The following is a 13,955-nucleotide window of genomic DNA, read 5'->3' as shown; positions in this document are numbered from 1 at the left end:
TAATGGCAGCTTGATTTTCAATACCTGTCATCAGCCCTTGTCATTTTATTTGCGTGAAGCCTGTTACAGACATCTCCCTCCAGTCCACTAGGAGCACAGCCATGTATCACATCTTGAGCAATGCAGTTTTCCTTCCCTCTGCAACGGCTGAGATCATAAAAAAAAACAGCATGGATACGGCCACTGAGTAAGTGAAGGAAAGAAGTCTCAGAGGGACAAAGGCTGCTATGAGTAACTCTGTCCGTCTGTCTCCCTCTCATGTGTTCAACTGCAGAGAGGGATGTGGGGGATTTACTATCACACTCCCAGGATTGTGCTGATAAAGATGCCACTGCTGCAGTCCCTCATCAGTGCCGTAGCCTGTGCTGCAACCAATTACCACACTGCTTATTTTGTTTTACAGAGTGAAACACTGACTGCTAGGTAAGTCAGACAGACTGTCTGGATGGGGATTTTCGGGCAAAAAAGTGAAATTAAAAATGCAAAATAGAAAAACAGATGGTGTAAGCTTCATTAAAATAGCATGTCATCTCTTGATATCCCACGGGGATCTGCTACTTTCCAGTGGGTATGGAGCCCCCGAGATTTACACTTGGGGATTATTCTATTCCTCCCTCTCTCCTTATCACAACACTCTTCTGCCTTCAAAAGGCTTGTGGTATGCGCTCCATCTGGACATGCCTCCTAATAAGGATGTGCTGGAGACATCTCCTAAGCACTAATGGGCACCCAGCCCCCCACAGTGCTGTCGGGAGCCTCCACATCAAGTAATTTGCAAGCAAGAAGCAGGCCAAGTCCTGAAGACTCAAAAGAAAGACAAAGCAGGAGTGCTAGGAAAGTAAGAAATACATAATTAATACGGATGTAATACATGATGAATTACACGCACCGGATATTATTTTCCCTTGATGTGAAGTTCTCTTTTCAGATATGGTACAAGAAACAACCTAAATGTCTTCCTGCTCCATTTACAAACCAGGTATAATCTTTAAGAAATCAATAAAAACAAAAGCCACCTGTCAAAATTTTCCTATGTCTAACTGGCCCCCAAACAAATCTGTGGCAATGAAATCTCTTTACTAATACAGCAGAAAAACAACCACAGCAGCAGGAATTGCAGCAAAGCACGCTTTTTCTGTCACACTTTAATCACTGTGGGCTCTGGAAGCAAAACCTGCATTCATGCTGGATTGGTATTTAATTGAGCACATTTGAACCATGCTTCCAATAAGCACATATGACAGATTTATATATAAATCTTCACAGAGTATAAAATGACATTTATTAACCTGCCATCAGAGCATTTGACATTTGAACAATCGATTCTGATTTAACACTGAAAAGTGTTAAATCCATATGGAAAACTTGCAATAGGATTAAAACCCTAGTCACTACCATCCCCAACAATAGCTCTGCCAGGTAAGCTACTAAATATTTACTACCTTAACTTTGCCTAGGCTTAGAGGATTAAAAAACAATCAAAATCCTTAATGTAGAAAAGACTAAAGATTGAGTTCGAAGAAAAAAATCCAAAGCTGGGAGATGTGAGCCATTAAAATGCTTGAAAACTGCAAAGGTCGGGCATCTCTTAAGAATGACAGCAGTGGGAGCTGATGTGGATTAAACCATATTACACTGGATGCAGACAATACCATCAGTCTCGTTTTGCCCCAGGTAACCTTGCACTCATCAGAGTATGGCTAAGGACAGAAAGCCAATCCAAACACCATTAAATATGTGTTCACCTAATTAAAGAGGCACACTGTATCCACAGGCAGAGAGAGGTTTCTGAGCAGACTTGTCTAGGAGCCCAGGCAGGAACACGCTCATCAGCTCTGCCAGATAGTTCCTGCTAAGCAGGTAGATTTCACCCACAGAGTGGTCAGTGCTGAACATTCACTGGCCAGAGTACCAGCAGGTCGTGGAGGCAGCAATCTTCTGCAACGCTGCAAAGCTCTCACATAATACAAGTCCTGGGAGTTTTCTCTTTCTGTTATTCCCAGAAGAAACCAAGTGATGCTGTTCTTACTTTCATGGTTAATCATGCTTTAATTTTCAGAAGCAGCACAGCCTTCACAACTTAACGCTAACTTTCCCAGGGCTGATAGCACCTGCATCAACTACTTATTTTTTCTGTTTCTGATATTTACTCCCTGGAAGATTTATAAAGGACAAGGAGTTCTTTCTTTCTGTCCTGGTCTTACTAGGCTCAATATGCCAAATTCTTTTAGCCTTCTCTGATATGGCAGCCTTTCCAGATCCCTTGTCTTATGTAGTTCTTATCTACACCTAGCCCATCCTGAATTCTTCTTGCTGGAACTGTTTTACAGGACTCCATATATCTCATACATGTACATATTGCTACACCTTTATTTACTGGAAAAAATGGATTCATACTCTTCTAATACCTACCCTTACCACTTTGCTAATAGCATTCATCAGTGGCCAAACAGAATTTTCTTTACGTGGTAAAGCAAAATATTCTAGCAGAAGAATTAATCGTTCTGCTGTATCGGTGTTTTGAAAAAAGCTGGTAAATGCTGCAGAAGTGTGACCACTCCATGTATTAGTCTATTTTAATAACTCCTTGTCTTGCAGTGATGCCGTACTTTCTTATTCACTTCCAATGTACAGCAGATTGCATTTCTCCTGGCATGTTTTCTGCATTTCTACTACTGCAGTTTTCATGCTTTTTCTCTATGATGTTTCTGAGACTTTGTTGTACCGATGTCTCACAGGTTTCTGAGCCAACTCCTAGTTTATGTGCCCTTGTCATTAATTACTTAGAAATGAAGTGATTGTTGAAGAAGTTCATTAACAATCTCTTTTTTTTTTCTGATGCCTTCTCCTTCCACAGTACCTGGTGAATAATGAATTCCTACAGTTCTCTATTCACTGACTTTGCTCAAGCACTTAGTCTATAATGCTGAAGTTAGTTACAGACCTTTTTTGAATTACCTTTACATTTTATTTGCATTGTTATCTCTGAATCCAATCTATTTCTGACAATCACATCTTCTATAACGTCCTCATACGTTACCAAGACTAAAACAGCACAATTTTCTGTGACATCAGCAGATCTCTTGAGTATACTTTTATTGCCTATAAATGCAGGAATATCTCAGACCTACAAATAGTAGCATTAACTGCTCTCCAACCTGACACCTGATGTTAAATGATCCAAAGCAAATATCGCAGTAATAATTATCTCTCAATACAGAATTATCTCAACAATACAGAATCCTTCTAGCAATGCAAAAGGATCCTGGAGGCATATGGCATGCTGCCAGCGATCATCTTTTACCAAACTGAGATCTGCACTCCCATCAACACATACTGCTGTTTTCTGCCTTTTCCTAAAAAGCAGCTGCCATTTTGGAGTATTCCTGATGGCTACTGCAGGGCAGATATGCTGTGCCAATACACTTTTTCATGTCCTCTATGGATACTTCGAGATCTTCCACTTTGCCACATTACCTTGCTGTGTTTGTACATCCAATTTTCTGTCTTCTCTGTAGTCACTCAATCAGCAAAGTCATTATTCAGTTACTTTATTTTCCTTTGCTGTATGTATACTTACTTGTGAAACCCCTTTATGCACTTCCATGACCACTGTGTCCGATCATTCAATTTCCCATATACTTCAGTGGAGCTCTGAGACTCTGCAAATGCAAACGAGGCTTTTCCTGCTGTTTCTTTAAGGCCACCCAATGAGGCCAACACCATTGTTTGCAGCAGTAGGTCCTTGGGTAACACCTATTTACTTGACAAAATCTCTTCATAACCATATAAAAATATGCACCTATGAGGAAATTTTCTAGGCTTACCGTTTTTGTTTTAAATCTGAGCAAAAAGCATATCAATCCTCTGACCTGTCCTTCATTAGGATCTTGAATCTGTATGGCATAACACTGCTTAAGGCTTTGAAAACAAGAGGGCCTTGTGTGGACTGCTGTCCTCTTGCAAGAATTAGCCTGGTGAGGAAGCAGTGTATTGTGCTAATACGTGGTTCTGTTTCCAGAACTTCAGAAATACTGCACAGAAATAGCAGTGAACTATTACAAATCTGTAATTCCTCCATCTCACAGTAACACAGCTCTGTCTTGTCCTGATAAGACAGGTGATGTCCAAGTCTCTGATCCTTTCCCTTTTGTTTGTAGTCATGTTTTCTTTTTATAGCCTCTCTATATTCATTCTATATTCATTCTTTTTTTTTTTTTTTCCTGGCCAATTTGATAAAATTCTGTAGGTTTGAAAAAATACACCTTTTCAAAGAAGGTTTCTACCACATCCCAAGACAGGAAGTCCTTGAATGTTTATAGATCAGTTCCCTGAGCAGTAGAATCATACTGATAAACTGTTCTGTGGGCTGATCTGGCGTGTTCAGCTGATGATTCTCACTCATGTCTATGAGTGGAGATCTGTAAATGATCTCACTAGTACACCACTGTATTTCAGACTTTGGATTAAGTCTTTTCACCCTCCAACAGCAAAGACTCACCTAATTTCACTTGGAGTGGGGACGGCTTATAGTTCATGGCTACAGTCTCTCCCTCTCTTGTATCACAGTCTCTGTCCGAAATAGATGCAGCGGTTGGATCCTGTTGAGACAGAAAATGAAACAAAACAATGATTTAGCTAAAGATTACGCAGTCACTTCTGGACTTCTAACTGATGGTTATACAAGTCCATTCCCACCTGTGTTCAGACAGAGCACAGTATATGCTGATGTTTTTATGGCTGAAACATAGTGGAGAATCACAGAGTGCTGGAAGTACGTTTAGGATGTTTGAAATACTTGGGGAAACACTGGGTTTCATGTGCTGGACAATACTAGTAATACAATATGGAAGGTGAATCACCACTTCAAATTCTGCCTACCTTGGCAATAATCCCAAGTCACTTTCATTTACACATTTACATTTTCAGCTGAGTTCAAAGTGAGCTGGCCAACCTCATAATCAAAACTAAAAACGTCATAGCCAGCTGTGTGCTGTCCAGCTCAGAAGGAACTAAGGTTGAATAAGCAGCTGAATTTCACCTCCAGTCTGTATTAGAAGACCAAAGAAGACTACGCTTATCATGTTGCACCTATTTTTGGCTGACCTGGAAGATTTAATTTCACTATCTGTCAGCATAGCACACTTCACTGTCAACAGAATCCTCCCAAAACAAAAGCCCGAAAAACACAAAATCTACTTCATCACATCTACTTGCAGACAACCTAGCGCTGTACTCAGCAATACATCATGAAATTCATATGAAATACCAAATCACACAACTTCAACACTGGTCATAGAATCACAGAATACCAACTTAGATAGGGACCCAGAAGGAGTCCAACTCCTTGCTCCATGCAGAAAACCTCACAAAATTCAAACCATGTTTCTAAGAGCACAGTCCAACTTCTCCTCAAACTCAGCAGCTCAGCGCTGTGCCCGCTGCCCTGGGGCACAGCCTTTCCCAAAGCCCCGGCCCTTCTCTGTCGCAGCTGATGAACGCTGACGTTCTTGATGGCAATGTGGAGCCATGGAGGTGGATCTTACTCTAAGGGAAGAACCGCTGGAGGATGGATTCACCGAATCAGCTCTGGGCAGGCAGCATAGCGCTGTGCCACCCTACAGTAGAGTGTGTGGGAAACAAATGTTGTTTCTGCATTAGAATTGTATAATATTATTTTTATTTTATGATCTCCGCTATCATAGTTCTTTCTGGGAGTCCCAGTAGATTAACTTGGGGAAGATCTCTGATAAGTTTACATCACTTATTGTATAGACGAACCTTCCCAGGAATGCATACTCTGTATATAGGTGTATATATGTATATTTTGTCACATACACTGCAAGAATATCCTGCACGAGAGCAAACCAGAGAACAAGCCATGGCATGCCCGAGGAAGCGCCTGAAGAGACATTGGGAAGGCCTGACATCATCCCCCAGTGCTCTTTGTTTAACGATAAGGACTTTAAAGAAAATCACCATATCAATAGGGCAAGGAGAGCACCGAGACATCTTGGAAACAACAGGATGACTACTGACTGGCACCAGATAACAAATAAATGAACAAGTAAATAGTAAATGTAAACCTTCTGATAAGATTGTGAACCTGGAGTACCCAGCCAGTGGGGAAACAGGGGAGGGGGAGGCAAGGGGGAGAAAACAGGGTATAAAGGCTGCCATGTTGTGTCCATAGGCGCACTCCTACTTGTGGGACGCCCGCCATTGCAATCGCGAATAAATTCTGCTTTTATCAGAGATACCGTCCTGACAAAATTACTTGGATTATTTCCAACAATTGGAAGGTTGTTCCTGCGTTAGGCATCAGAAACAGGGAACTGCTCCGAAATAGAGCACAACCCGTTTGGGTTCTGTAACCTGTCCTTGAAACTGCTGGTTCGAAAAAGCAGAAATACCATATGTGTCAGTTGCGTATTTTAGAAATACAGTTGTTCAGTTATGTGATTAATTCCCCCTGGTAAAATTGTCATAGCTGTGAATGCTATGGCTACAGTGTTGTGGACTAGCAAGCACACTGTAAGGCTGTGCTGTTCGGACAAGAAACCCTCAGCGAAACAAAGGCATCAAACGGCAAAGAAGCCAAGGCCTCCACACAAGGCCGGTTTTTTTTTAATATACTTTAGAGCCTGCACTAGGATTCCTGCGTTCCCGCGCGGTCTGTAGCGCCTTCGCCCTGCCTGCTGGGGCCGAGTGGGCCGCAGCCTCGAAGCGGAGCGGGGAGCAGTGAGGCAAGAGGGCGGGAAGGCGGGGCGGGGCAGGAGCGCCGGGCAGCCAGAGACACGCGGCGGGATTTGCTGTTCTCGCGGTATTTGCGGTGGCAGCGCTTCCCGCCGAGCTCCGCCGTTGTCGCCACGTGCTGCGGCTGCGGGCGCCGGCCGAGCCGCCCCACGCAGCTCCAGGCCCTTCTGCTTCTTCGGAGCCCTTCTGCTGCAAATTCCAAACCCGCTGGGCCTAGCACTGCTCCTCCTGCTGCAGTTAAAATGTTTTAAATAGGCCTTTTTGTTGCTCTTCACGGCGCAGGCCGGCTTCACCTCTGGGTGAGCTTTTGTCACACAAATTTCCATCCCGCAGCGACGGACAGCATTGCTGCAGTTGCCCTGCAGCGCCCAGCAGCGCCCAGCGTCACTTCCAGTGCCTGCACACTTTTCACCCAAGCGGCACAAGAAGATGGCCAGCCGGTCAAGCCAGCCTCCTGCGTTGCCTTGTATGACTTTGAACGTTTTGGAATTGCCTGCAGCTGTGCTCTGTAAAGGAGGTCCTATACAGCTTATCACTGGTAAAGCCAGGTTTTTTCTCTTTGTCCCACTGAACTGTGTGGACCTTCTTCAAACCTAGGCCATAGGGCTCTCAGCCTCAGCACTGCCATGTTTTGGTCATCATGGGACATTGCTAAAATGGCATGACCGTAGCTGCCTGCTGTCTTGGATGCCTCTCTGCCTTCTCTTCTGATCACAAGAGGAGGAGGCCAACAGGCGTATCCTAGGCTCCCTAGAAATAAGGGGATCCTGCAGCTAGAACCCCAGTAGCTGAGCAGTTTGGGCTTCTAGAAGTAGAGAACTCTGAGCAAAGATGAGTTTTATTAGAGAGTGGTCTGCCTGCAAACGTGTGGGAGGCACTGAGGAGTTGCCTCAGTAAGAGGTGTGGGATCCTCCTCCCACTAATAAGCTCTGGCTTCTCAGGAGTAGCAGGAACCTGGAACTGATGAACACTGATGTCTGATGGTGACATGGAGCCCATGGAGATGGATCCGCTTCTGGATGAAGAAGTCATCTAAGTGGATCCACCATCATCAGGGCTGGACAGGAGCCATAGCACTGTGTCTGACATAAGACATAGCTGCATCCATCAGAGACATACCAGGGACTCTCTCAAGTTCCACCTGGACAGCCAAGCTCACTGAGCAGGTTTTGGTTGTATGCACCTTTCCTTCTCCTTCAAAACTAGGGCACCTCTCAGGCAGTAGGCCTCTCAGACCCAGCACAGCCATGTTTTGGTCAGTATGAGACACTCTTAGAATCGAGAGGGCAGCGGCTCTGGCTTTCTGCAGTATCTGCTTAACCTTCTGAGCCCTTGAAAACAGGGGAACCCTACCTCTGGGGTTCCTATCACTGATGGGTGTCCGCCTTTATAAGCAGAATGCTGTGAGGATAGAGGAGTGTTATTAGAGATCTCCTCACCTACCTTTGGGATGCAGGAACTTTCTGAAACAGAGGAGGTCACATCCTCCTACCACTAATATGCTTTGGCTTCTTGGGAGCAGCAGTGACCTGGACCTGATGGATTCTGATATCTCTGATAGTGATATGGAGCCTACAGAGATAGATCCCCTGCTGGAAGAAGAAGTGGAGGAGGATGGCTCCACCACCATCACAGCTGGGCAGGCACCACCATGCTGTGTCTGTAGTCAGACGTACCTGTGTCCATTTGTGGTGCACAGGGGCTCTGCAGCTCCCCTGAAACATCCAGCTTGTTTCCACCACTGAGAATCCCATGATTTCACTGTCAACTGGGAAGAGTCCCATCTCCATCACACTCCTATGACCTCTTCTTTCTTATCCCCCACACTTGTCCTTCCCCAAGACTCAGAGTCTCTGTTGCACTGACCCCTAAGGAAGAGGGCTGGAAGGGGACTCTGAGCTGCTGCAGTGGGGCAACATGTGGGCAGTAGATGGCCTAAGTTCCCTGCAGACACCAGGCAGAATTAACCTTACAGAACTCCCAGTTTTTTTAAAGTCTGGTGGGAAATGTGGAGGTCGGGGGCTGTTTTGGATAGAGTGGCCATGAAATGGTAGAGTTCTCAATTCTTGGTGGAGCCAGGATGGGGAAACAGGAAAAGTGCTACCTTGGAGTTCTGGGCGGACTTTGAATTATTCAGAAGGCTGTTAGGGGAAATGCCCTAGGTTTCACTCCTAGAGAGTGAAGGGTCCAAGATGGCTGGTCACTCTTCAAGAAGGAAGTCTTAAAGGCACAGGAGCTGGCTGTCCCCTGAGCCGCAAAATGAGCCGGCGGGGAAGAAGACCAGCGTGGATGAACAGGGAGCTATTCTTGAGGCTTTGGGAGAAAAAGAGAATCTACCGCCTGTGGAAGAAGGACAGGCGACTCCAAAAGAGTACAGATAAGTTGTTAAGATGTATAGAGAGAAAGTCAGAAAGGCAAAAGCCCAGATTGAACTCAACCTGGCCGCTGGGGTAAAAAGGAACAAGAAAGCCTTTTGCAAATACATCAGTGGTAAGAGGAGTACTAAGGAAAATCTTCATTCTTTACTGGATGAGGCTGGGAATGTGACCAGTGAGGACAAGGAAAAGGCAGAGGTTCTGGATGCCTTCTTTACGTCTGTCTTTAAAGGTCACACCAGTTATCCTCAGGGTACTCCACTCTCTGACCTGGTAGTCTCAGCTGGGGTGCAGACAGAACCCCCCGCAATTCGGGAGGACGCAGTCACAGACCTACTACTCCAGCTGGACTGTCACAAGTCCATGGGGCCGGATGGGATTCACCCAGAGAGCTGAGGGAACTGGCTGACGTGAGAGCCGAGCCGCTTGCCATTATCTATCAGCGCTCCTTGTTGACTGGTGAGGTCCCAGAAGACTGGAGGCTTGCCAGTGTGACTCCCATCTACAAGAAGGGTTGTAAGGAGGATCTGGGGAACTACAGGCCTGTTACCATGACCTGTGTGCCAGGGAAGGTTATGGAGCAGATTGTCTTGAGGGAGATCACACGGCATGTGCGGGACAACCAGGGGATCAGACCTAGCCAGCCTGGGTTCACGAAGGGCAGGTCCTGTTTGACCAACCTGATCTCCTTTTATGATCGAGTGACCCATCTGGTGGATGAGGGAAAGGCTGCTGATGTATTCTACCTAGACTTCTGCAAGGCCTTTGACACTGCCTATTCTCCTGCAGAAGCTGGCAGCCCGTGGCTTGGATAGGCACTAGGCTGGGTAGGGAACTGTCTGGAAGGCCGGGCCCAGAGAGTGAATGGAGCTGAATCCAGCTGGCGATCTGTTATGAGTGGTGTGCCTCAGGTCAGTGCTGGGGCCTGTGCTCTTCCATGTCTTTATTGGTGACCTGGATGAGGGCATTGAGTGCATCCTCAGTAAGTCTGCAGATGACACCAAGTTGGCTGGAAGTGTCAATCGGCCTGGGGATAGCGAGGCCCTACAGAGGGAACTGGACAGGCTGGATAGCTGGGCTGAAGCCAACGGGATGAATTTCAACAGGCCAAATGCCAGGTCCTGCACTTTGGCCGGAACAACCGCAGGCAACGCTACAGGCTTGGGGTGGAGTGGCTGGAAGACTGCGTAGAGGAAATGGAGCTGGGGGCATTGATTGGTGCTGGGCTGAACAGGAGCATGCAGTGTGCCCAGGTGGCCAAGAAGACCAATGGCATCTTGGCTTGCATCAGGAACGGTGTTGCCAGCAGGAGCAGGGAAGTGATGGTCTGTCTGTATTCTGCCCTGGTGAGGCCGCACCTCGAGTGCGGTGTCCAGTTTTGGGCCCCACACTGCAAGAAAGACATGGAGGCCCTGGAGCGGGTTCAGAGAAGGGCAACAAGAGCTGGTGAGGGGTCTGGAGCACAGGGCTTATGAGGAGCGGCTGAAGGAGCTGGGAATGTTCCGTGTGGAGAAGAGGAGGCTCAGGGGAGACCTCACTGCTCTCTATAACTGCCTGAAGGCAGCTGTAGCAAGCTGGGGGTCGGGCTCTTCTCTCGTGTAACTGGTGATAGGACTGGAGGGAATGGCTTCAAGCTGCGCCAGGGGAGATTTGGGCTGGATGTCAGGAAATACTACTTTCCTGAAAGAGTGGTCAGGCACTGGAACGGGCTGCCCAGGGAGCTGGTGGAGTCACCGACCCTGGAAGTGTTCAAGGAACATTTGGATTTTGTGTTGAGGGATATGGTTTAGTGAGATCTATTGGTGATGGGTAGATGGTTGGACTGGGTGATCTTGAAGGTCTTTTCTGACCTTGTGGGTTACTATCACAGAATCACAAGAGTTGTACGGGTTGGAAGGGACTTCTAGATCTACAAGATCTAGAGATCATTGTGACCAGCCCCCCTGCAAAGCAGGCCCCCTACAGCAGGCTGCATAGGTAGGTGTCAAGATATCTCCAGAGAAGGAGGATCCACAACCTCCCTGGACAGCCTGTTCCAGTTTTACAACTCTTATGTCTGTAAATGACAGGATAAGCAATGGCAGACCTTGTATTTATGCAGGAGGGAATATAGGAGGGAGATCAACTTATTTAAAAAATTAAGTTGTGCTAATGGCTCTGAGGCTTTGTGGTTTGTCTGGCTTACAGTAGTCAGCATTCGGGTGACAAAGCAACAGATTCCCCTGAGGCAGCAGTCAGTAGTGCAATGAGGCTGAACAAAGCCAAAATATCCACACTCCAGCTTTATTGCTCAGGGCATCAGGGTGTGCTATTGGGCCAAGGAACAAGCTGTGCAAATGCACACCCTGCATTTGTCCCGTGCACGAGAAAAAAAAATGGTGGTGCTCTGTGCTTGGCTTAGAAAGTGTGTAAACTCCTTCAAACAGTGAAGTGTGATGCTGGTGCCAGGACACGGAGCTAAGCCTGGAGACCCCCAGCAGTCATCCATCCAGGCTGGGGAATGCAGTGCTTCAGTGCACTCTGGCTGTTGCTGTTCAGCTTTTCTGGCTCACATCCCAGAGGGGATGACAGGAGCTGTACGTCCTCAGGCTTTGACCTCTTTCCAGCTTCCCTTAGGATGCATGGCACTGCTTCTAGCTGCTCATTCCCACATCCTTCTAAAGAGGAAAGGAGCCTGCTTCTAACTCAGATGCATTTAGGCAGAAAACCAGTTTCCTGGAAAGGAAAAGTTATTGAGACTTCCTTAATTACTTCCAAGGGCCATTTCTCTCTGGGTGTGCCAGAGGAAAACATGATTTTTTTAAGCCTGACATGTTGAAGGAATTCACTCCGTGCTCACACAGTGACCAGAGCAGAAGGCTCCTAAGACATCATGGTCACCACCTGTCATCTGTGTGGGCATCTGCTAAACCTGAGGCAGTAGCCACTCGTCTTACCAATAGCCACTCTGCACCTAGTGAAAACAAGTGGCATTTTGGTGACACAGCAACTGATGCACTGAAATAAGCTCGGATAGTTACTGACTCACTTTCAAAAAAGCAATAAACAACAACTGTATACTGACATTATGCTAGCTCTGCCAATGCACCAGTCACAGCACTGCTGTTTTCTGAGCAATTGCTGAATAAATCTTAGTTAAGAGTAACAAATAGGCCTGCAATATCCTCTACAGGATCCGGGTTTCAAACACAATTAGTTTACAATTATATACAATACAAATCAGTATTTGATGCAGTTTTTTTCAGCAACTTGAAAAGCCTGCAGTGTTAATGTTGCTGCGTGATTAAAACCTCAAGTCTTATTAATTAAACTGAACCAGAACTACATTGAATTTACATTCTCTTCTGCACCTGCAATAGGTGAAGCTCAATTCACCAGAAGGTAACACGGAGTTAAGGCTTTAACTTCTTTGCTTTGTTTAAAATGGGTCCAGAAGTGCCAGTTTGCCTTCCCTCAGCATGGTGATGAAAAGCTCCCTGAAAACCCCGGCCACAAAAGCACTGCCTGACTTCCACGTTGAATCTGAACAAAATGCAACAAGCAGAACGTTTAAGTGGTGGAAAGTGAACAAGAAGTTTCAAATGTCTGTTTTCCTAATCAGAAATGACATTTGCAGCACAGGGACAAACATCCCATTTTTTAGATGATGATGTATGACTAATCCTGGGAGTCTCAGTAACAGAAGCAGCACCAATTCCTTAAGTAGACCGATGCTTTGGGAAAGCAACCGAGGGACAAGGAAGAAAAATGGGAGTAATTACATGATCTCTGTTAGATTTCCCTCAGAGAAACCAGCAGCACAAGCAGCCTCCAGTCTTTTCCATCATGACAGAGTATATTTAACACCGTATTTCCCTCCAGGCTCTTCTCACACACAAGCACCAGCCATCCCTATTATCACATGCATTTATAGCTTTGATATCTTGTGCTAACTTTATATGACTTAAATTGGATCATTAACATTGCAAATCAGAGAAATGCCACATTGCACTCCTCACCGCCTGCAGCATTTGACAAGTGGATGGTGTACAATAACTATTTAAAACCAGCTATTAACTTAGGTATGTTGTGAGGATGCTTCAGTACTGAAACATTTTGTCCATATAAAGGTTACATATATAAGAGCATTATAACTTTCATTTTGTACCTTTGATTATACATCCACAACTCTGAGAACAAATGAGGCACATGATTAAGGCAGTAAAGCACCACAAATACTTTGGTACCTGTTGCAAGAATGAGTTTAGCAACTGGCATGTGGCCAGGAACTCAATCCCCCACAGATATCTTTACAATTGCTTTCTAAAACCCGACTCATGAGGGAGGATATCCTCAAAATGATTAAAAATGGAGATGCGTGTCAGAGCCAGGGCCACAGTGCGTTTGAAGTCTGGGGGCAACAGGAGCCTGGGCTCCTACAGGCACATCCTATTGAAAACTGCATTAGTCAGCTCCAGTGCTGCTCCTAAAGTACCACTGCAGGAACTTGCAGTGACTGAGTTCATGCTTGGTGGTGAGAGCTTCTTTCAACCATATGCCCCATCTCTTCAAGGCTTTAATGAAGCATCCTCAACAGCAAAACTGTGTTTAAAAAAAACAAAAGAGCTTTTCACCACAGATGATCTGTGCTTCCTTTCCAAGGACACCTTTGGCTGAGAACGTGCAAAACAAGTGCTGCCATCACTGCTAAAATGCCATGCTCACAGGTATGTACAGAACAGCTTACAGATCCTCTCTTGCCCATGGCCTGTCTACAGACAGCTAGGCTGTTCCAGCTGTATGTGAAGGATGAAACCAAAGCTTGCCTGTAGGAGACTCTAAAAA

General features: G+C 45.8%; 1 protein-coding gene across 6 annotated transcripts in view; it reads right to left on the bottom strand.

Annotated features, from left to right (window-relative positions):
- Window positions 1-13,955, bottom strand: part of FAM219A (family with sequence similarity 219 member A) — a gene marked incomplete at both ends in the record, with an annotated part of 88,049 nt that overhangs the window by 28,956 nt on the left and 45,138 nt on the right. For 3 of the 6 annotated variants that reach the window (XM_079548872.1, XM_079548873.1, XM_079548874.1), the window contains one exon: window positions 4,502-4,601. In XM_079548872.1, coding sequence (XP_079404998.1) covers window positions 4,502-4,601 — 100 coding nt within the window. The remainder of the gene's footprint in view (window positions 1-4,501; window positions 4,602-13,955) is intronic. The other 3 variants (XM_079548875.1, XM_079548876.1, XM_079548877.1) reach the window with 1 other exon arrangement.

The sequence above is a fragment of the Tetrao urogallus genome, assembly GCF_951394365.1.
Source record: "Tetrao urogallus genome assembly, chromosome: Z".
Lineage (NCBI taxonomy): Eukaryota > Metazoa > Chordata > Aves > Galliformes > Phasianidae > Tetrao > Tetrao urogallus.
Note: the sequence above shows the minus strand (reverse complement) of the source record. Positions and strands in the feature narration are given on the sequence as shown.